This window comes from Oenanthe melanoleuca, chromosome 3 (assembly GCF_029582105.1).
Source record: "Oenanthe melanoleuca isolate GR-GAL-2019-014 chromosome 3, OMel1.0, whole genome shotgun sequence".
Classification (NCBI taxonomy): domain Eukaryota; kingdom Metazoa; phylum Chordata; class Aves; order Passeriformes; family Muscicapidae; genus Oenanthe; species Oenanthe melanoleuca.
In genome coordinates, this window is record NC_079336.1 from 47,182,549 (window position 1) to 47,205,987 (window position 23,439).

Here is a 23,439-nt window from a genome sequence, read left to right on the forward strand (position 1 = left end):
CTCAAATATATATTGACAAATGTGCCAATAACTCCTGTAGTTCTTTTTCTTTTCTCCAGGGCAAAATCTGTGCAATCTTGTCACAGTCCATTTCTAACCAGCAATCTTTCTATTGACACTTAGAGCTTGTAATAGTTTTGAGAGTAGCCACTGCACAAGAACAAGTCAGATGTACCTTTCATTCTGCAGCACAGGTCATACGTGCTAGAATTCTAAATGTATTCACTCTCTGGTGCCTAGGAAGGTTAATTCACCCCTGTGTATTATCAAAATGGTCACAGACAGTTCACATCACTGTCAGTACTGATAGCACAGGCACAGTTATTTGCAGAGCTCAGTAGGAAACACAAGGGAAATTCACTCCTAGTTTAACTTTACTGTTTTTAATAATGTTGCTGAAAATCCTTCCTACCAGTGAGATCTGTGTGTCACACAGTATAAAAACACATTATAGAGATTTCCCATACGTCAGAAACAATCATTATATGTTCATGCAATATAGGGCTTATTTCCTAAAAAGTTTTATTCCCTTACTTTTTTGGTATTCTGAACCTTTAAGACCTTAATTTCTAACTTCATACATTTCTCCTCCACCTTGTCTGTACTTTTACCCAGGGCTACCATCAGAAAACAATTCTGTATGCAGGCTCTGTAAGCATCACAAATGCAGTAATTGTTGAGTTCAATATTGGCTGAAGGGAAGAACATTTGCAGACACCACGTATTGACCACACTGCACAGTTACAGCTGGCCTGGCCAACACTTTAGTCCTCAGAAGCAGTGCATCAGCATCATGTACAGGAAGTGCTTAGAAAACAATGCACACTTGGGTGACACGGGGATTCCACGTGAAATGAAATTTAATCTATGGAAATCTCATCTATTCTCTGACCGCTGGTGTTTTGTAAAATATCCAATGGAATTACCCAATAACAGAAGTCTGGTCTACAGGTTGGCTTAATATTTAACTCTTTGAAAGGAAATCTCTGACTAACGGCTGGCTTCTTTCGGTCTTCTTGAGCATTTTTTTTAAACAACAATAGACATCTATACTTTAATACCTTCCCTTTTGTCTATTTATTTTCCCTTTACCTGCTCCTGAATTTTGATTTCTTGATAGTCCCTGCAGCAGGTAGGGGAAGAGGTTGTTCCAGAGAGACACATGAACTTGGTTGAGCTGCAGCCCTCTTCATTGAGACAGGCTGCTGGACGACAGAATGCGTAGTACTGCTCAAAGTCAGCCTTGACAACAAACACGTGCTTGCACTTGTTGCAGATGTAACTCCGCTCAAACTCCAAAACCTTCACCGAACTGGTACGTATGACAGTCCCAGTAACAGACAAGAAGTGTCCCACATCCTTGGATTTAGGAATGTGCTCTCGGGTCAGCTCTGGGCAAACAGGCAAACCTGTTAGACAAAAAATATGTGCAGCATAAGGCTATGCTTATCAAACAAGGACTTACAATGCAATTAAACAGAAAGACTAGAAAACATGCCAGACATATGAACAGTAGCCACTGTTATTACTGTTTAATAAACATGATTCAACTATTCATCTGTTGTACCATAAATCTGATTCATTGTCCTCAGATGATTAAAATCATCCAACACTGAGCACTAGCTGAAAATGTTGCCATTTTACTCTCCCACTCTTGCCAAGGAGTGAATAGTCATGGACAGTTTCCATTCATGGAACATCCTGATATTCTCATATCTGTATTAATTCAGATGTTCTTTTTGTAGATGCCATTTATTCTACAACTAGTTCTACTGAATGACAAATTTTTAGTTATGCTACTTAATTGTGGTTCAATGTTATTCCTGCAGTTAAATAGTTGTAGCTGCTAATCTTGTGTGAATTCTCAAATTAAGCAAACTCATAGTTGGGGAACATTTGACCTTAAATCACATCACATCACATACCAGTAAACCTCAAGCACTAGGAAGGGAGCATAAAAGGAATGTAAAGGTGTCATGAACACAGCCAAAGCAAATTCACTTGTACATTCAAATGCATAGTGACAGGACACTTTCCACTTGCACTCCTTTAATTCCACCCCAGCAACCAGTTCAGTCGTGTGCTGATCCCACTCCAGTGTTCACCCACCATTTGGTACCAGAGTGGTTGAAATTCTCAGGAAGATTAATCTCAGCAACCTACAAAGTCTTTATAAAAATAAATGGTCTTGAAATGCTCACTTGAGAAAAATATTTCCTATTCGGAAATTAGTAATGAACTACAAGATACTAATAATTATAACCTTAAATTAATTTCTTAGCTTTACTTCCAAAATACAGCTAGGAAAAAGAGATGTAAACCTACAAATCTGCTAGGAAATTATGTTTCTAAGGTGACCGAAACTATTTGTGTGTTTAAGTCAAAAAAAAAAAAAAAAAGATGTTTTATTTATGTCAGTGTTTTCAAACCCAAATTCCTTATTTCAGACATGCAGAAACATTCCAGTTTGATGCTTTTAAGTAACACTTGGCCTTCTGCTTTTGTTCAAAGAAAATATTTTAAATGATTAAACTAATTTTAAAAGGTAAGAGAATAAAGTAAAAAAAGTATAATTAAATAATCAGGAAAAGGAAGTATTTTGTAAAACTGCAAACAATTTTTTCTGTTTGACTCTAATAAAGCTATTTAAATGTTCTACCAAGGCTGTTGAAATTTTCATTCTACCACAGATTTGCATTTCTAGTTAGTTCAGGGGAAGAAAAAATCCGTTATTTCTCCACCTGTTTTGGCATTTTTTTCTTTGTTCAGTATTGCTGCCCCTGAAAAAGCTTTGCAAAATGCATCACATCTTACACTAGAGAGAGCTGCAGCACTGTTGTTAGGATCATCTCTGTCAATTTTGAAGAGACAAGAGTCTAAATGTGACAAATGAGCCTTCATTCTGATCATACTAGACTGCTTGACAAACTCTTTAATTGAGTATGTGCCTCTGTGAATCAACTATACTGTATTAAAAAAGGTATTAGAAAATATCAGAAGCAGCTTGGCCTTCAGTAACAGACCCAGTGGTGCTCAGGCTAATGATAAGGAATTTAATGGATTTGTAGCAAAGAGTAGAAGCTGTACAATCAAATTCCTACAATGCTGAAATTCATATAAAGAACTTTATCTTTTACTTTCTTCAGTGAACTCACGGCAATCATCCATTATTAATTTCTGCATATCCACACTCCTTCAATCTCTTTCTGAATCCCTAGATGCCCCGTCCATATTGGTAGAAGGTGTTGAGATTGTTTCTTACACCTGGTGTACGCAAAATCACTTTCCCTCGCTTAATTCCAAGCCTGACACACAGATGCCATCACTCACACTCCTGGTAGTTGCCTGCTGCTTCCACCAAGAATAGTGCACCACCTTCTCATTCCCTCCTTGACTTGGGAATGGGAAGTGGCACTCTGAGATGAGAATCCTGAAGGAAATCAAAAACTCAGCATCCACTTAAAAGGTAACAGTATCACGGGAAAATTCAGGTGGAAAATTTAGGTTACTTCTTTTGTTTCTTCTACAGGGAGCCTTTGGTGATATAGAACATTAACCAAATTCCGTGGAGAGATGTTATTTTGATCCAGCTGGAGCTCTCAAGGTTAACTCCCCTGTTCTTCACGTTTTTCTCCAGCTTAGGGATGAAATTATTTGTGAGTCTGCTGACTGAATTCTTCTATCAATGATCAGTCAGGCTTGCTTTAATCGTTTATTAAAACTACTTGATCAAGGGGGCTAATTTTGCTGGAGTTTGATATGGGAATATTTAGACAAAACATCACTGTGGGAGGAATGATCAGCTCCAGCAAGAAGCTGATAATAGGAAAAGGAATGTCTTAAAGACACCACTACTCATGCAGAGACTTTCTTCTTGCTGTATTCCTTCTCACACTTCCTGTCAGCTTTTCAAATAATCATACTTGGAGTCTTTTTTTCATGCTGAAGCCCTGAATTATGTAAATGCATCTCAGAACACTAGGAGGAAAGTTTTACCTCATTCCTGCTTTCACAGGTACAGGAAGGTGCCCGAAGTAAAATTCCAGTAAAGCACAGGGGCCATCCTTTTACCTCACATACTCAGCAGCTGTGTACAAGTGCCTCAGGCTAAATATATCTCTGATGTATGCATTGTCATTACAACATTTTTATGGAAACTCACTGGAATGAAACACAGGTCTATTTAACAACTGTGATTTGTCCAAATTCAAGCTGCCAAAAGGCTCAATGATCATAAGCCACACCACAACAAGGCAAGGGAGGGAAACACAGGCTGCCAGCTCTTGGCTTTGCAGACTACTGCTCCAAACTGTTATGATCAGAAATGACCAGAAGGGACGGTGCCACAGCTGACTCAGTTTCCCACAACAGGCAAAAAGACATTTCAACCCCAGAACCTGCTCTCCACATTTACCAAACAGCAAATCTACTAAAATTTTCCCAATAATAAGGAATAATGATATAACACCTTGCAGTGAAAAAAATTACTGAACCCTCCATTAATGATCACGCCTTCCAGCAGTTCATTCCAATTTTATGACAAGCAATTTTATAACAGTTAAGCATAAAATTCAACAGTTTCGGATGAAATTGTTACAAGAGAACTCAAAATTTAGACTTTGCCTCTTCTAGAAGACGGTTGGAGGCGATAAGGACTGAGATCCAACTGGCACATAGGGGAGTGAAGCTGCAGTAAAACGTAGGAACTATGTATCTTCCCCTAAAACTTTTTTACCAGGACTTTTTTTCCCCTTCTTTCTTTTTCTTCTCTCTACACCTTCTGTCTAAAAGAAATAATGTAAGACCAGCTGCCGCTTTGAGAAGTCTTTGTCCTGGAAAGGCTTTAGTGTAAGCCCCGACCTTGCGAGAGTCACCAACCACTGCACGCAGGCCAGCGGGGATGGCCACAGCTTTTCCTTTGGGAGTTGGTCTACACTCATCCACGTGTTTGCATTGCAGCTTAATAAACACTAAGGATTCCCTGCTGCATCAAACTGCTTCAAACACGGAACGGCAAGAACTAAACTTGCTCATTCCACGGCTCATTCCCCGATAGGTTGTTACAGAGTAAGGAATTTTAGCAGTTTCCCTGAAGAGTCAGGAAATGTTGGCAGTCCTGGCAGGGAGGTGCAGCTGGCTGTAGCCCCCGGCCCGGCACTCACCCGAGACCCCGGCACCCACCCGAGACCCCGGCACTCACCCGAGACCCCGGCACTCACCCGAGACCCCGGCACTCACCCGAGACCCCGGCACTCACCCGAGACCCTGGCGTGCAGGTTCTGCTTGAGGCTGAGCTGTGCCGGGTCCGCGCTGTCCTGCAGCGCTGCCAGCGCGGCCCGCCGCAGCGCGCTGTCGAACACCGGCAGCACCTGGCTGGGGAAGGCGTTGAAGTACTCCCCGATCTCCATGTTGGTCTCGAAGAGCGTCAAGGCGTCGACGACCACGGGGTAGTGCGCCTGCTCGTCCGGCTCCCTCAGGATGCTCAGGATGTCGTCCCGGTGGTGCTCCAGCACGTAGGACTCGAACACCTGCCCGATGAGGCTCACCTGCTCCGCGCTCAGCCCCATGGTGTCCCTGCGGGGACAAGGCGGGGGAGGCGGTCACACAGCGGCGCTTCCCGGTACGGCCCCGCGCCGGGCGGGAAACTTTGTCTTTCCTTGGGAAGAGCCCATCGCGGAGTCAGGCGAGGCGGGGCGGGCTCTCCAGCTCGGGCAGGGAAACCTCGCCAGGGCAGCACTGCCGCCCGCCGCTGCCCGGCACCGGGCACCCAGGCAGCGGGCCGGCCGCGCCCCCCGCCCCTCAGCCACGGCTCCCGCCAAGCCGGCCGGCGCCGCCCTCCGCGGGGTGGGCGGGGAGCGGGCGGGGCGCTCCTCCCGGCAGTGGGAGAAGAGACCCGGGGCAGCTCTCCCTTCCCTCGCCGTGCAGGCGATGAGGGCAGGCGGCCGCCGCAGCACCCTGCCGGCCCTCCCGCTGCCCCCAGCACGGCAAGTTTGGAAGGCGGGCGGGCGCGTCCCGTCCCGCCTCAGCGCCGGGCAGCGAGGGTTGTGCTGCGCTCCCTGCACCCCGCCCGCAGCGCTCCGCGGCCGCCCCGCTCCCGCTCGGTACCTGCGGCGCGGCCGTCCCGCTCCCGCCGCTTCCCGCCGGCCGAGGCAGCGGCCGCAGCTCCCTCAGCCGGCGGGAGGAGCGGCTCCGTCCCCGCCCCTCGGCGCCGCTCCGCGCCCGGGCCCGCGGCCCTCAGCGGGGCGGGGCGGCAGTGCCGGCCCGCCCGGGAGCAGGAGCGGGGCGCAGGCCCGGCACGGGGGACGCTGCGGCTGCTCGGCCTCGGGAGCTAAGATCGGCCGGCGGGCTCTCCGTGCGGTGCTGCCGCTCCAGACCTGCACCCCGCCGAGACAGACCTGCTCCGGCACAGCGTGGGGGATTGCCGAGCTGTGGGCAGGGGAGCCCCGAGGCAGCTGGAGCTGCTTCCCGCAAGTTCCCTCTCCACCCCGCGGGTTACACCTCGAAGTCTAAATTTGGCTTCTGTACAGAGAGCTGCACGGCAGACCAGCCACTTCTCCCTTCTTCACGAGGGCATAACAGAGTCTGGGGAGTTTGGGGATTTTATTCTTGATGTTGCCAAAGAACCAGTGTTTGCTGCAGACTCAAGCGTTTGCTTTTGCTTAGAATTTACAGTATGGTATTTTGAATAGTTCCTTATCTGCATATAACAACCTAGTGACATGCTCTATAATTATTTGAAATATTTTAGCTAATTCTGTATCAAAATCGTGTTCCGGGCTGTTACGATCCGGTTTAAACCAAGAAGATCAAAGAAAACGAAGTCTTTATATATATAAACAGAAAGAACTTTGAAGATTCAAAATATACCCAAAATACATTAATAAAACCAAATGAGGTTAATTGTTGCTGCGAAAAAAGTTATGTATTTTTTAAAGGTAAAAAGGCAAAGAGAAAAAAAGAAGAAAAATATAAGTGCGTGGGAGGTGGGAGAGACAGGGAGAGTGTGTCAGAGGTTAGGTAGAAATATATTGCCCTTCTGAAGGTGCCAGAGATTGTCTTCTGTTTTACTTGTGTATTTTCTTGGTACCTCTGAAAAGGTATTTGAAGCTTTTTCGTACATCCCTTCAAGTCTTGCAATATCACAGAGCATAGCTTAATGTCCCCATAACTTCAAAGTTTTGAGCGATCTTAAAACTTTTCTCCATTGAGCTTTTCACTCCCAGGACCTCCCACTGTTAGCCTGTATTAATGACGAATACTTGATAGATAATCAAACAAAAAATTACTGCCCATGTAAGATCTTAACCAAGAAGTGTACTACAATAACACCAATAGTTCTATAATAAAAACACGTCAAAAGAAGTGTACACAGTTCGTATTTTAATACAAAATCTTACAGTTGGTGGAGGAGTCAACACTTTTCAAAAATAATATCCTTTAGATGCCTTATTATCAAGTTATGATGTACGGCTTTAATAAGTAAAATAATTAGTGCCTTAATAGAACTAAGATAAGTAATTTTAATGTCTAGCATGCTGGGGCTTTTTTCCTCCTAGTCCTATTTAAATGTGATTTTAATGAATAAGAAAGCTGCAGTAGTTACTTCACATCTTGACTACATTATCTTATTATCTATGAGTTCATGTGAAGAATGTTTGGCCAGCAAAGAAGGAATGGTCTTGAAATGTTCGGGGAAACAGTTTGTGTGGAACTTCACAGTTGCTTTAAATTACAAATCAGATTTCTCTGAATTGCTACTCCACATGTTATCAGAAGATAATTTCTATGGGAAATTTTGCATAGGACTCCTGTCTATGAATTAGTGGATGGAACTTCAGTCAACTCTCCTGCATTGTTTGCCAACACAAACTTCAGGGTACTTGTAGATGTTGCCTAAATCTTCACCTGAAGGAAATAGTGTTTCCAGCAAAAGACTACTTCATGGGGATTATAATGAGGAAGTGTTTTAGCCCCTAGATATGTCTCTAGAAGAAAATACATTTGTTTTATAAAATGGTCCTGTTGTAACCAATTTAATAGATACAGCTGCAAAGGCACTGCTGAGATCTGCACTTAAAATATAAATTGATCACTATGCAAATTCAAAACAAGCCCTTTCTCTGGCATATGCTTTTAGTGTCAACTTTAATCAGTTTATAGTGCTGGTTTTGCAACGTACAGAACCAGGCTGCTATTTTCTAATGATGGGACACAGTTGCTGCACATTTGTTAGCACAGTTACCTGGCTTCTGGTATGGCAGAGCTGTCATCTCTGTGAATTCCTGGAGACGCCCAGGTGTGCTTCCTCAGACTGTCTGTAGCCTAAACAAACAGTGCAGCAGTGTGAAAAATAGTGCAGCTGCCTGCAACTGGGGCAGCTGATTTTTCAACTACAGAGTGAGTAGCAGATGTTGGTATGTAAAGGCTATGATCAGGCAGTGGTTCCTACAAGAAAAAACTCAAATTATTTATCAACTTATTATCTAATAGTAACCAGTAACTGTTATATACTTAGCTAAGTAATGAAGAAATGTTTACTCAACAAGAAGGTATCAAAAAATGTATTAGGTCTTTTTGAAAACCCATGAGATAGCCTCTTTTGAAATCATGGTGCAAAATGGGACAGGAAAAAGTAATTGTTTCAAACAAGTGGATGGAGACAGTGGTGGCATTATCAGTCTCAAAAGCCTCTTGTCCTGGGCTTGGAACACTTGCCTGGTCTGGCTCTGCTTTCCACTTGGAATAATGGCTTTCTTATATAAACCAGTATTACTATTTTTGCTTTCAGGTCCCTCCTGATAGTCTTGTGTGGTAAAGAAGACAAAGACTTAAAGCTGCTCCGTTTTTCAGTGTTAGAGAATACAGTGTGTGCCCTCAGTCTGGGTTTGTTCTGTTCCAGGGCAGTACAAGAACTGCCCAGTAATACTGTGGTCAGGGTGGTGGTACAGTGTACAATGTGAACACTGCCAGCAAGGCTGCACAAGAGCTGAGAATTGCTCATGGATCCCACAGGTTAGGGAAAGATTTAGACCAGAAAGCATGAATATGGTTGGATGTCCATGTGGCTGTGAAACTTGGGCTCCAGACTATACCCTTGCATCTCTTGGCAGCCAAGGCTGAGGCTGCCTATGAACTCATGAATCCGTGCACCTTTAGCATCTCCCAGAATACCAGATACTGCAAAGATCAAGAACACAATGGCACAGTCATAATGCAAGTTCCTTAATCCCAAAAGCCAGATACCAGCTTTTTTTACAGAATTCTTAATGCCATTTGGTAGAAAGTAGATTTTCCCCTAGTTTCCTCTAGTTGTTTTCTGGGCATTTAATTTTTGTTTGGTTTGGGGACTTTTTTTTTTGGCTGTTTTTTGGTTTGAGGAGACATAAGGCAGTGGTACAACTGCTGATTGTGCTGATGGTTAACTGAGTCCTTCTTAACATTCAGATGTCTACTAGTAAAAAACTAATGGGTACACCTTTCACTGAATAGGTAAATGTAGGGATCATTATCTTTGTATTCCTGATCAGTTATTCATTCCATATGTGAAAATGCACAAATGAAGTTGAGGATGGGAGCAGGCAGCTGATCCCTTGCAAAGCATGCAAGAAAAAATACGCAACACTCACTTCAGAACATTGTAACAAAATGATCTAGTGAATTTTATTTTGGGTAACAGCAAAGAAATCTGACATTTTGCCCAATATGGCTTTCTTCTAAAATTAAAAAGTTGCATATTCCTACAGTTGAGTCCACCAGCTACAGAAAATCTGATGTATACATTTTAATCCATGGCAGCATCACCAGAATACAGCTTTCAGTGGTGTTTTCAAGGTGAATTTTACGATAGAAGTTTTTAAATGTGCATTTAGAAGATTTTTATATTGTTTATATGAAAACATACAAATTTTTCATTTATACATATAGTACATATAAAACTCATTGTAATTAGCAAGTATCTTCATCTGGGTATTTACCTTTGTGCATATAGCAAAAAAAGAATGCAGTTAGGGCTTTAGATTAAATATTAAAGTTCAAGACCTTTGTATATGCTAACTAGAACCTTATTCAAATAACTCAAACATTTTTTTCCTGCTTTTAAAAGATAAGAGATTCAGCTTAAAAATACATTCATAAAACAAAGACAATATTCTCCCTGAGACTACCAGTGTGAGTTAATTTGTGGTAATCTTTGAATGAAAAAATATAAAAAAGACAATAAGCTCTGGTTTTCTCTATGCTGCAACAAATTTCTTGAGCAACACTGACATCATAAAAGGTATAGACTGGGGAATCATGCTCACTAGCTGAAAAACAGTTTCATATATCAGTTTAAAAAGAAGAAAAAAATTTAATATAGACAAGGGAAGGTAACTAAGTTTCAATGGAAGATCTGTATCTGTAGTATGTATTAATGGGAAAAAGCTGTGTAGTTGGTTTTTGTTTGTGGCTTAGTATTTTTTTCAGACATGAATTTTATCCAAAGCAAGCCTATATGCTCAAAACGTAGATTCTTGATTTACACAGAGATACTTAGAACAGTCTTCTAAATATTTCAAGCATTTATTTTATTATTTATAAAAGAAATATAGAACCTGTGGGAAGAGTTTCTGCTTAAATTCAATGATAAAATTTTGATTATCACTAGATGGTGAAGTCTCATAAGCAACAGGTGAGGAGTCAACCCCCCTCCCCAAAGAACAGCTCCTGGTTTGTGGCTTTTTAAATCTTCTACCAGAATCCATCTGCTCTGAAGGCCAGCAGCTACACTAGTTTTATACAGCATTCTTCCTTTTAAATGTTAGCCAGAGAAGGTTTTTAAACTGCTACAAAGTAACAGAACTGGGATGCATTAAACAAATCCCACCCAAATTTGAGAGAGTGATATATATTTTTCCTTTTACAATTCAAGTTGCATTTATAGTAACCATGCAATTATGTTATTTGGGGGGAAAAGCCTTACCTGAAATCAAAGAAAACATATTTATAGGAAAAAGGGGGAAAGCATTATGTTTGTTCTACCAAAATTTATTATGTAGTAATTACAAAGTTTAAAGATTCTTCAATTTAAAATAAAAATATTAAGTTATAATTACACATATTGTATAGTACCATGTCAGGTGATTCCAACAAATAACATGAAATACAGTGCAGTTTCAAATCAGAAAGACAAATACTTTCTCATTCACAGTGTTTGACAAATTACAGGAAAGCTTGTTCACATGAGGGTTTACTTAAGGTCATGCTCTTATAAACAGTCCACATCACGCTGTGCCACAAAAACAAATCATCTCTCAGAACGTAAAGTATCGGGCAAACCACTCCTGGCGTTGTGGGTCTGGTGAAGCCACTGGTGAGGCATCAGTCTGAGGAGGGCTAAATTCACAGAAAGAAAAAAAAAACAATTATCCTACAACTACATGAAAAGTACAGCTGTTAGGAGAAGAAAAAAACATCACAGAGAATATTCAGTAAGGAACACAGTCTGTTTTTCCATGAATTATCAGTGTGCCTTAGGACATGATTTAATGTCTCCCTATAGAATCTGTGATCATCCACTCCATTGGAGAGCATCAGCAGCACAAGTCAGTTCAGAAGCCGCATTACAAGGTGGGCAAATAGTATTTTGGAAAACACAATTTTAAATCTCATAAATAGCTGTAGTTTTCAGGAAAAATAAAAAGAGTTTTCTCTTGGAAAAGCATGACTGTAGAAGGTCCTCTTTTAGCATCCTTTTCCTGTGGTAAAGTTAATTGTGAAAAATATGATGCAAACATCATATTTGTAGACATGTGCTCACAAAGACTGGCTCACAACCAAACAGAAATACACACTTTTGTAATAATTAATACCTATCACAAATACCACTTGCAATTGTTCATGCACACACTTAAAATATGCCAAGATACTAGAGAAAAACAAACTGCTGTGTTGCAAACAGCATTTGGCTCCTCTCTGAACAACACTTAACAACATGAGCAGGAAAGAATAATTTAATTACACAAATTCCTTTATAAATAAAAATTGGTAATAAAATAATCTCTGCTATAGGATAATACAGAGCACAAAACAATTTGGAGTGAAAACTCCAGCATCACAGTCCATGGGGTCATGCACATGCATGTTTATAGATACTTGGGCATATTCATGCACATAACATGCACAGGAAAAAAATAGCAACAGTACTTTTTTATTTTTAAAAAAAAAAAGTTTTCTTGAAAAATATCTATATTATAGGCATCTATATCTGTATATCTATGTTTCCCTTTATAATTAGCAGTTGCTAGGTATATGAACTTTTGTATTAAACCAAAGGAGAGAAAACAACCAGCTGTGGAACCAGTAATTACATTTTGCTTTAAGTTAGCAACTTAAAGGTAGGATATCAGCACCTACCAGATACAAAGTACAGCACTTCAGTGCATTTAATATGTGGACATATCAAGATAAAAGATTAATATCCTGCCTCTAAAATGCCATTTTTAAGTTATCCAACTCAGCAGATTATTTTGTGAAAGAATTACTTGAGACTTTAATGCTGGTTTTGATTACTGGAAGCTCAGCATTAAGCACCCAAGCCTGTACCTTTCCTGTTGCTGTAGTAAGGTTAGTCCTACGAAACAATTTCATATACGTGAGGAAAGAGGAAAGACAAAACATTCACCTAGCACGGAAAATAATTTTCTTACATAAAAATCTTTATCACAAAACACTAAGTAAAAATACTTCCGTGCTAGTATCAATTCCTAAATGAAAATCAGTAAATAACACAAACATATAAAACAATTGTTCATATATGTAAACAATTGGAAGCACATGAATTCTATTGAGGTATTTATAAAGGTTTTCAAAGTTCAAGGCTTAGGAAAAAGTGAGAGAATACTTCACATTTCAACAAGGTCTACAATAAAAAGGAATACTATAAAGAGGTTATAATTATAATGTAAAAATTAAAAATGCCGCAAGAGTACTTGTACCTCTGAAAGGCTGATAAAGCAAGTGGGATTCAGCTCAATAAGAATGCAAAATTTTCCAAAGTTAAGCAAAAAAAAAAAAAAAAAAAAAAAAAAGACTGGTGAGGCAGTGCTCACCTCAAAAACGTCTTGGGCTCTTTGGGAGGCATTGGCTGTGGCAGTGGTTTGCTGCTGTTGAACTCAATATCGTGGATGGGTGAGTTAGGAATGGGGTCCAGGCGGTTTGGATGTCCATTGCCCACCACTCCGCTAGATTCCAGAGCACTTAGATTGGGGACACTCACAAACCTGTTTGTTGATTTATCGTTCTTCTTCTTTTGCTGCATTAAAAATAACAAACGTAAGGAAGGCTTCTTGCACCAGGACAGACGAGGACATTGGCTAATTTAGAAGTTTTACTGGTGATTGGTTTGGAGGTTTTTTAAAGGAGAGGAATTGGGACAGATTGGGCTCTTTTTACAGCTGTAGTTTTCTGTTTGCTTTGACCTGAACACCACAAATTTTCACAGAAAAGTCGAATTTCTAATAAAAATGATTAAGTTATTATGATTTAGTGTAATAATCAGTAAGTACATCACATGAGGATATGACCTTTCAATATAACATTTTGGTTATATTGAAACATTGGTTCTATTTAAACATGTATTGGTTCTGCTTAAACACTGGAGATTGACAATCTTGTGGAAAATTTCCTTTCAGTCTGTTAAACCTTTCATATTTACTTAAATCTTTCCTTCATATCTATGAAACAGCTCTGCTATCAAATGCAATTACAGCAAATTTAAATGATAAAAACATTGGTCTCTCCAACACATTTCACTTCATCACTGAGGCAAAATTTGGTAACTGAACCATGAAACCTAGAAACGCACCTAGACTTCTTTCACAGCAATTGCACCCTCTCAGTCAGCAAAGCATTATAGCAATACAGCTAAAAATATTACTGTACAGGAGAGCAGTTTTTTGCACAAAGAAAAGGCCTGGCTTTGATGCTAATACAGCTGCCACTTCTAGACACCAGATGGCACAACTGAACATGTTTTTTTCCCTACAATACTCTCTATACTTCTTTTGATAGTATTACAAGGGATTAAAAATATTTAGGAAATCAATTTTTATATAGTTATTTTACATTCCAGAACAGATCATACAAGGGAGTCAGTAATCTTCTCTGTTTTTATAAATATTTTAATGCAGAAGAATGTTTCAAATAATTCTATCACTTTTCTTTTAAATGGCTATCTGACAGGACATGGTGTGCTTTTCTCACTTCTATCACATTTTTCATGTCCACAATAAATACTAAATAAATAATACTAAATACAATAAAATACTAAAATTGAAAGTGCCTTATTTCCAAAAATAGGAGTTTTTGACATATCCAGAGCAATTAAAAAATTCTTTGCTCAAGAATACAATGAATTAAGCAATATTTGAATATATAATAAATAATTTCAATTACTTTTATGCAACCCTAACATAGCATCCAGGAGAAAAACCTCTTATGGGCTTATTAACTAAATATATTTGAACTAAATGAAGTGAAAGACAAGTGGAATCTCATGTTGTTTCTATATAATATTTTCCAGCAGAATTCCACTTGAAACAGGAGAGTTGCTCTATTGGAGTTTGGGCATGAGTTCAGCTGGAGACAGACAGTCTTGTTGTTTGTTTGCACTTTCTTCTCTTAGGCTCTCTGCAAGCTTTGATTTCAGTGCCTGACCTCTCCAGGGTTGGCATATGCAAAGAAACTAATTGCAGACATATACTCTCGGGTGTGTTTATCAATACACAATTAAAATACCCCAACAATTTAACAGAAAGCTACAATAGAAAAAAATGGGTTTTAAGCATCACAGTGAATGATCATCAGCTACAAAGGATAAAACTAAGATTGCCCCATACATATCTGCTGTAGTAGTGAATAAACAAGAAAGAAGAAGAAATAGTTTGGTGAAAGTAACCACCTGTATGTAAAATACACTTGCAAGACAATACATGCTGTAATTAAAACTGTGTGTTAAACAAACTGTAATAAAATCTGTGTGCTCCACAGGTGGCTCATTTCTGGAGAATTTATGTTATCCACATAAGTGCTTAGAAAAATTCTACAACTTATATAATATTCTCTATAACACAATCCTTGCTTCTGAAGCAATCAAATCTGGAGAGAGAAAACTATGTATTGTTCCCATGAAATTCATGCAAAGTATTCAGAAACTTGAGATGTAAGAATGTAATACTACACTAAACACATCAACGGCAGAAATTAGAGAAGCTCTAACACATACTGCAACGACTGTAATTTTGCATTAATATGCAAAGCCTGTAGTAACTCATAACTTCTGTATTTTTTTTTTAAAAAAAAAAAGAAAAGAGAATGAGATTTTCAGTTTCTTTGTAATTCATTCTCCAGTAACACAGTACATGCTTTGACAAAATACAGTAACATAGTCCACAACTCATGAAATGAAAGATCAGAATGTTCTGGCATACAAGACACTTTTAAAGTCTAAACATTTTCAGTGATAGAAGCATATTATAAATATATGTGAATTATCACTATGGAAATCTGATGCTGAAATACTTCTCCCAAACACTTCAGATTTCACACAAACATAAGGTTATATACTAAATGGTTACATTTTCCATCTTTGTAAATGGGTGGTTCAGACAGACTTCCAACATTTTCAACCAACCATTGAAATTGTATCTGGAAATCCTGCTATTGTCTCTAATGGTACCAAACTAATTTCTTTTATGCAGTTAGCATAAAAATTAGGCATCCAGAAATGCCTGGGAGAGCTGCTGGGCTCATGAAAATCGTAGGAAAATACTGACATTTTGCAGCAGAGTTTGTTGCAGAAGTGTGAAATGTGCTGATCTGATGTGAAACTGCAGTAAGGCTGGCTAAAAACCAGCCTGATCTCAAATAATGGAGCTAGATCTTCTTTTAAATAACCTGAGCCTGAACCTTGAGCACTGAAGCTCTTGAGCATCTGAGCTGCTCAGGTTGTGCCCCTTGGGTTTTAGCCTCTGCTTCAGAACCTTCCCAACTTCTGTCTCTACAACTGGCACACATATCTGCACCCTCCATGCAACCTGTGGCTTATCACAAGGAGGAAGCAAATGCCAGAGGACTCACTCTGAAGTGGTGAAAAGAAATCGTATTTAGACTGGATTAGTATGGTAGACTGTACTCTACCACAGTCTATTCATATTCCTCAAGAAGGAATGCTGCTGGCTTTTGAAGTCACAGGAAGCTACTGTGCTGGTGTGTACAGTAGCCTTTCCTGGCTGCTGTTCAGCAGGATGGAGAGAACTGGCAAATGTTGGTACTGAAGTTCTTTCATCTGTATAGGTTCTGACAACAACTGAGAAGGCTAGAGACTGACTTCAGTCTCTTGCAGCCTCCACTGTCCATACGGGTTTGCCACGCCACTTCTCTAATCTTACTCTATGTCTTTTGCCTTTCAGACTCATTCCACGCCCTTCACACATGCTTCCCCTTCCCCTTTTACCCTAATTTCCTTCATTTTACTGTCCTCTCTTCTTGCCTTTCTAATGCTCTTCCACTCTGAGAGCTTCCCAAAAAGTGCAAAGTGCCCTTGCACTTTCCATAATATCCAAGAAAAATTACAAAACTAAAATAAGGTAGGGGTGTCACTGCTCTCTGTTGCATGATACAGTTCTGCCCTTTATTGCCTTTCTGTCACTTTTCCATTTTAAATTTCCAGTTTTGTGATAGGGAACTGTGTTTTATGTCATACATATCAAGCAAACCAGGACAACAGCATCAGCAGATCTCTCAACAACACAAAAGAAACAAACCTAATAAAACACAAAAATAAGTAGACAAATGGAAAAACATGTTCCTTGTTTTGAACATGTCTGTTAAGAGTGATTTATGTATAGATGCAGACACATACACACACATACATCTCTTCTTTTTACTGTATCTTTAGATTTCTTTTTATCTACTTTAGCAATGAAGTCCATGGAACATACCTTCACCAATGGATTAATAACACCAACATTAGGGCTTGCATTAAACATTTTGTTGTAGTTAGTCTCCCTGTTTACTAGTTCCAGCTGATAGAACTTTTTGTCGTCCTAAAAAGAATAACAGATAGAAACTCCTTTTTATGCATTTTCAATCAGTTAGTGGCCAAATCTGCCTGTAAAATGTTCTCAAATAAATTTATGCTTACATTTAAAAATAAATTGGTAATTCTAAAAATTGCATTTCCTGTTTATATATTATTATATGGAATAATCTAAATAATTTCTATTTATGCAGTTCCATGGTCCTGAGAGTGAGCACAGCCTAATGGATTATGCCTAATGCAAAATACTCAGTATAGTTAAATTCTGATCTTAATCCATATTGATTTCCTCATTCCTTCTTGCTTCTTAATTGGGATCTAATTAACTAACCCAGGTCGGGGTGTTGTGCTCTCAATTTGGGAAGCTCAGTGTGTCAGTATCTTCATCTTAGGAATCCTACAGAAGAAACTATTTCTTATATGGCTTATATGGCTTACATGGCTGGCTTGTCCCAGGATTGGAGGCAGAAGACATCTGATAAAGGATGTACCAAAATACTTCCTGTAATAATGTCTTATGCTTGATTTTGGAAAACACTCTGTATCTAATTAGTTTTACTATTATGAGTCATTGAAACCAGAGGAATAATGTATCAAAGAATATGAATAACATGCTAGCAGGATTGGATCTTTAAATACATTTCAAACTTTGAATCAGATTAACTTTTGTATTTGTCAAGACATTACACCAAGAGAGCATAGAAGTCTTACAATCAATTTCTTTATGAGTTGGTCCCGCTCTGCAATTAGGTCTTTCAGTTCTGAGATAAGCTGCAAGTCTTCTGGTCTTGATTCTCTGTTTTTATATTTTTCTTCCATTTCTTCTAAACTTTATAGAAAAGAAGAATATCCCCTTTAGCCCAATCCAGTGTTAAGCGATGACTGAATAGTCACATTTTTGATAAGTACAAAAGAGAGTTCAGGGTGTAAAAACAGAGGATGACTTTCTTACCACCTTGAAGGAACTTAATTTCTATGTTCTCCTTCCACTTTAGATAGTTAAGAAACAAAACAAACAAAAAAACCCCAGTAACCATAACTTTTCCTCCAGCAACTAAAAATATAGGGTACATTCTATAAACTTAACATCCTTCCTGTGCATGCACTGCTGCATTTTTGAAAAGGGCCACTTGTAAGTCAGGCTAAATATAAGGCATTCAAAACCAGAGCATCTTGCTCAGTTCATGTGGAACATACTGGAACAGAAGATACCCAAGAACACTGAAGACTAATAGGTAACTAACTCCTCTCCACAAAAGCTACTTAGTACCATCAGAGATGAAATAAAGGAATGAGCTGCAAAACAAAAGGAAGAACACTTGGATATTAGGATATCTAATATAACAACTGATAAACATTTGAAAAAACCAAAAAAAAAAAAAACAAATAAGAGGAAATTTGAAATGCCTGGTGGGAAAGCATTAAAGGAGAGAAGTGAAATAAGCCAACTGAGAGAGGAATTGTGTAAATAACTGCATAAATATCCCTTTTTCTTAAAAAACAAATTTTGAAGACATGACAGTTTCAAATTATTGTGTCTCCTTTAAACTAATAACATGCTCATGACACTAAATATAGTTTCAAAGGAAAGTACTAAAATATGTCTCTCACGTATTCAGCCCTCATGTAGATTAGTGAACCAAGTATCAGAACAGATTCAGGAAATTTAAAAAACTTAATGCAAAAAGAAAAGAAATCCCAATCAACACTGAGAAAAATCTATGAACTATACTGAATCTAAATCAGGTCAAGCTTGATTCCACAAGAATTAAATAAAATGCAGACACCTGGAAATAGACATAATTTTTCACTTTAGATAAATATTTTCTATTCAAAAGCAATTATGGGATTCTTACTTTAATTTGCAGCTGAAAAAGCAGTTAATATTAAATTATATTGATAATTTAATAACCTTCAAATAACCTGTATCTAGTCTGAGGAGATTATATAATGTATTTACATAAAACAATATGAATGAGAACAACATGATTGTTTTTACTTGCAGAGAAGGCATTTGACTCAGCAGAACAAAAATAGCCTCAGCTGGCTTAATTTTTATGCATACTTTTTATGCTGGGTTAAGCTATTGTACATAGATCTCCAGAGTATACTAGATAGTTATACACAGCTGTCATTTTATTTTCAGATACTTCAGAGAACTGGTGTTTTTTCCTGTTTCAAATAGGTAATTTGTAATTTAAAGACTTTAGTTGTAGATCCTAATTAATGACATCCACTCTCAATTATTCCAAGACAGATTGACAAACATTCATGAGGCCATGCTTTAGGTGAGGCTGAACCTGTGAACAGTTACTTGAGAAACAGCTGCATAAAACTTCTCTGGGTTGGGGGGCATGTGTGCATTATTGGGTTTTGTTTGGTTTTTGCTTTTGGATTTGTCATTTTGTTTGTTTGATTTTGGTTTTGTTTGTTTGGTTTGATTTTGTTTTTTCACATTTCTTTGCCTTTCTACATAGTTTCCTCTCTGGACAGCTTCTGACTTCAGTGTAAATAGAGTAATAACACATTGAAAGCCCAGTCAGGGCACCCTGGATGATGCTTGCTGATTTTAGGCCAGTGGATGCTTCTTCAAAGCTCTAAATTGAACAAGAGTGAGGAGTAGAAAACAAGCTAAATTCAGAAAATTTTCTGACACTGAGAAGCAAACAACTTAATGCAGAAAACACTTAGGGTAAGCAGTTCCAAAACAGTTCTGGTGGCTGCTCATAGGCCTGTTTCTCACATAAGATAAATGCAGCAAACAGAAAGTAGCTTACACCTAATTTACTGAATGGCAAGGTACCACATCTATCAGGGCATAAGAGCATGCATGTGGACAATTACAAGTGGGTGAAAACTAGGATTTTATAACCATTTTATCTGAAGGCAATTTCTGAGGGCTCATTGTCCAGAAAAAGCTAGATGCATTTTGGCTTTACTGTCCATTTGTAACTGATACTTACTTAGAAAAGCTTTCTATCAAAAACTCAGAACCAATTTCTTCTCTCTGCCATAAATCTTTCACGCTGCAAATACAAGTCCCTTAGTGACAACTTTGTGGCAGGAAGCCTTCAATGTGCTATGAAACCTGAGCCATAAACTGTGACCACATGGGTAAAATCACAGAGACGGAGAATAAAGGATGTAGAAGACAGGAAAACACTGGTTGGTGACACACTATTACATCACTTCTGCCACCATTATGTGGTCTAATCCCTGGTGGCATTTTGATTCAGACAAACTCTTTAGCCTTTTGTTATTCTTATGTTCATACAATCGATTTCAGACACTAATTTTCCTGATGCTACTAAACCTGAAAATATTTACATCACTCATGCTACAATCTCACTTCTTAGTAGTAGTAAATACTGTTCTCTTTATAAACTTGTTGAAGAAATTCTTGTGTTCTCAAAAAAATGTATTAAAGTTTGGGAAAGAAACCATTTAAAATAACATCTTCTCTGGTTTTCTAGGAACTGCACAGATTAAAATTTTCCTACTTGAAATTTTTTGGTCTCAAACCCTTAACAATTTATCTCACTACATTCCCCTAAAGGTTATAGAATTGTGTTGCCTAAAGAATGCAAGATTAGCCCCCATACTTTATTGAGGTATCTTTACATCTGCATCTCTGCAGTATCTTCAGGAACTTACGGACACCAGAATAAACTATTCACTACAATGCAGCTACATAAAATTTTTTTTAATGCAACAAAACTTACGAAATTTGTAAAGCTGAATTAATTTCCTTGAGCAGCTCTTGGGTCTTATTAAAATCTGCCAGCATGCTTTGTTTCTCTCTGATGTGATCTGCTGTCAAGACATCCAGCTCTTTCTCATGTTTCTTGCTTAAATCTTGCTCATGCATCCTGTTCAATTTAGTTTTTGTTAAAAAAAGAGTTATTCTAAATTCAGACGTTTTGTTCATCATGATTTTCTGCCATGCGTCTAATGGCTGTTACATAATATTAGACAACAAGATGGAATTACTGATTCATCAAAGCCTACTACTTACTGTTCTCCAATCTTCTAGCTTATTTCATGGAAAATACATCTCCTTTAATGCTTTTTAAAATAAACAAACATAATGATTTTGAAAAAAATCCCATCAAAAACCAACACTTGAGTGAACTGCTACTAAGATATGCCAAAATGTGTTGCTGAAATGCCACTTAACTGCACAGCACAGTCACTAACTTTACCATTAAAGCCCATAACTTAACTAAAGAAGACTATATGATATGTAACATGACTTGATTAAGAGGATAAATTTAAAACTGCAAATGGTAACTTTTTTTAAAGTAACAATAAGTAAAACAATACAGATTTGAATTTAGAGTGGAAAAATTCATACCTGATCTGTTGGTTGGATTCACTGTGTATTCTGAGAATTTCTTTCCCTTTAAACTCTAATTCCTTTGTCAATGCACTTATATTTTCATGAAGATGGAGAATCTCTTTGTCCAGTTCAGCTATGTGATGGTCTCGGTGTCTCAGTTCATCTTGTAGATCTGATATTCGGCATAAAAATTCTTTCTCCTATGATATAAGTAGCAGCAGCAAAAAACATTTTAGATAGACGTGTTTCTCAGAGGTGATGCCTACAATACTTGCTTTTGGAAGACAACAGTTGAGAAGAATCTTACATCCCATAGACAAATTTTTTCAGTTTTGGATGTTGACATAAATTATAATCAAAGCAAAAGGCTTTTTTATTGTGTACAAAGAAAGAAGAAATCAAAGTTATGTAATAAATTATTTCCACTTGCAAGAAAAGTTAAACCCCATGATTATCACTGCCTGTTAAAACTGATGTAGCTCATCATTTTCCTTTTGCTCTCACATACAAGAAGAAAAACAAAACAGGTATTACTAAGATCCAGGGCTCGCCAGCATACAATCCAGAGAAACATTTTTTTCCCTTATAGCCCCATTCAATGGGAGAAAATTGGTCAAGACGTATGCCCTGCACAAACAAAAACAGATTCAGAACTCTCCTATCTTACAACTATATACACATATATATAAAAGTCATAAATATCTTACTGCAGAATATACGTTAAAAAGTTTATGTTATATTTATATTGTGTCCAACAAATCAAAAGAAGTATTTTCTTTTTTTTTTTTTTGCGTAAGAAATTCCAATGAAGTTAATATTTGGGAAACTCAACTGAAGCCTGTTCTAATGGCTTTGACAATGAGCCTCCTTGGTTTAGAAATGTCTGTAATGAAAACAACTTTTTCAGAATTTTCTATTTCCATCTAGTCAGCTTCTTACAGTTTCACAATAATTAATGACCATATAGTTCGCACAGAGAAAATCAGCTGATATTCCAAAGCAGTCCTGTGTATAATTATGTTTTGTGCCTTCATGCTTCCTGGAAATACAAATATATCCTTGTGCACAAATTTCATAGGGCATCTTTAAGAGCAGACAATTAAAAATAACTACGTATCTCCCTATATAAAGACTATGTTAAAGTTATAAGGTAAAAGCAGAGGAAATATTTCCATCCACACATATAAATATTTCAAAAAGTAGCAAATATAATCATCCTAATCAGACCACTCTCCACCTCATTCAACCCTGATCCTGTGAACTGATGAGCATTCTAACACAGGAAACCTCCGTAACTGCTTTGACCTCAGTACAACCAAAGCTCATGTTTAGCAGATTGTTATACTGGGGCAAAAAGTACACCCTGTTCGGCTGGATCAAACACCAGTTCTTGTAATTTAAACTTTTTTTTTTTTTTCCTAGCATCTCATTTAGGTGTCAGATTCTGAGCTTAAACAACACATGACTGAAACTGTATCCTCCTAAATCCTGCGTGACAGCACCATGTTTTTGCCTCTGGTGCCCACACTATTAAACCAGCAGAGAACAGCTAAAAAAGGCCTCACCTTTGACTGTCTCTGGCTTTTTTGTAAATGTCCAACAAACCCTGTTTTCTCTGTTTATATATTTCTAAACCAACTTCTCCTTCTTGGCACTGTATCAGTAAATCAATCTTGAAAAGCCTACTATATAGACAAATAAAGAGGTAATTTTCTAGTCCTCTAATTTACAAGAGTCTGGCTTTCAACAGAGCTTAAACTTTGAATTTTTAGCTTCTAGGAAAAAAAAGTGAATGTTTAAAATGAAAAATTAAAAGATGAAAGGTGAGTTAATCATTTTGCTACTGAAAGCAAAGGTAGTTCATACTGGTTTCAGGGATTTGGTTTTGGTGGGGTTTTTACGTGTACTTTTTTCTTCAGTTTGAAACAATCATTTGATTATAAGCATTTCTTTTGCCATATTCTTAGGCTTCAGAGAGAAACAGCTTTTTTCTTCCTGCTGACAGCTGAGGATGTATACAATT

The 23,439-nt window shown here is 38.2% G+C and overlaps 2 protein-coding genes across 5 annotated transcripts in view; both read right to left on the minus strand.

The window, feature by feature from the left end:
* Window positions 1-6,202, minus strand: part of MCM9 (minichromosome maintenance 9 homologous recombination repair factor) — a 50,155-nt gene extending 43,953 nt beyond the window's left edge. The window contains exons 1-3 of the mRNA XM_056487467.1: window positions 6,106-6,202; window positions 5,258-5,574; window positions 1,093-1,409 (exon numbers count right to left, since the gene is read on the minus strand). Coding sequence (XP_056343442.1) covers window positions 1,093-1,409; window positions 5,258-5,567 — 627 coding nt within the window. The 5' untranslated portion in view covers window positions 5,568-5,574; window positions 6,106-6,202. The remainder of the gene's footprint in view (window positions 1-1,092; window positions 1,410-5,257; window positions 5,575-6,105) is intronic.
* Window positions 6,203-9,635: 3,433 nt separating this feature from the next.
* FAM184A (family with sequence similarity 184 member A) overlaps window positions 9,636-23,439 on the minus strand; it is a 73,097-nt gene continuing 59,293 nt past the window's right edge. For 2 of the 4 annotated variants that reach the window (XM_056488460.1, XM_056488459.1), the window contains 6 exons: window positions 21,432-21,616; window positions 20,800-20,946; window positions 17,789-17,906; window positions 16,980-17,084; window positions 13,089-13,291; window positions 9,636-11,373 (listed from right to left, as the gene is read on the minus strand). In XM_056488460.1, the coding sequence (XP_056344435.1) occupies window positions 11,292-11,373; window positions 13,089-13,291; window positions 16,980-17,084; window positions 17,789-17,906; window positions 20,800-20,946; window positions 21,432-21,616 (840 nt within the window). In that variant the 3' untranslated portion in view covers window positions 9,636-11,291. The remainder of the gene's footprint in view (window positions 11,374-13,088; window positions 13,292-16,979; window positions 17,085-17,788; window positions 17,907-20,799; window positions 20,947-21,431; window positions 21,617-23,439) is intronic. The other 2 variants (XM_056488461.1, XM_056488462.1) reach the window with 2 other exon arrangements.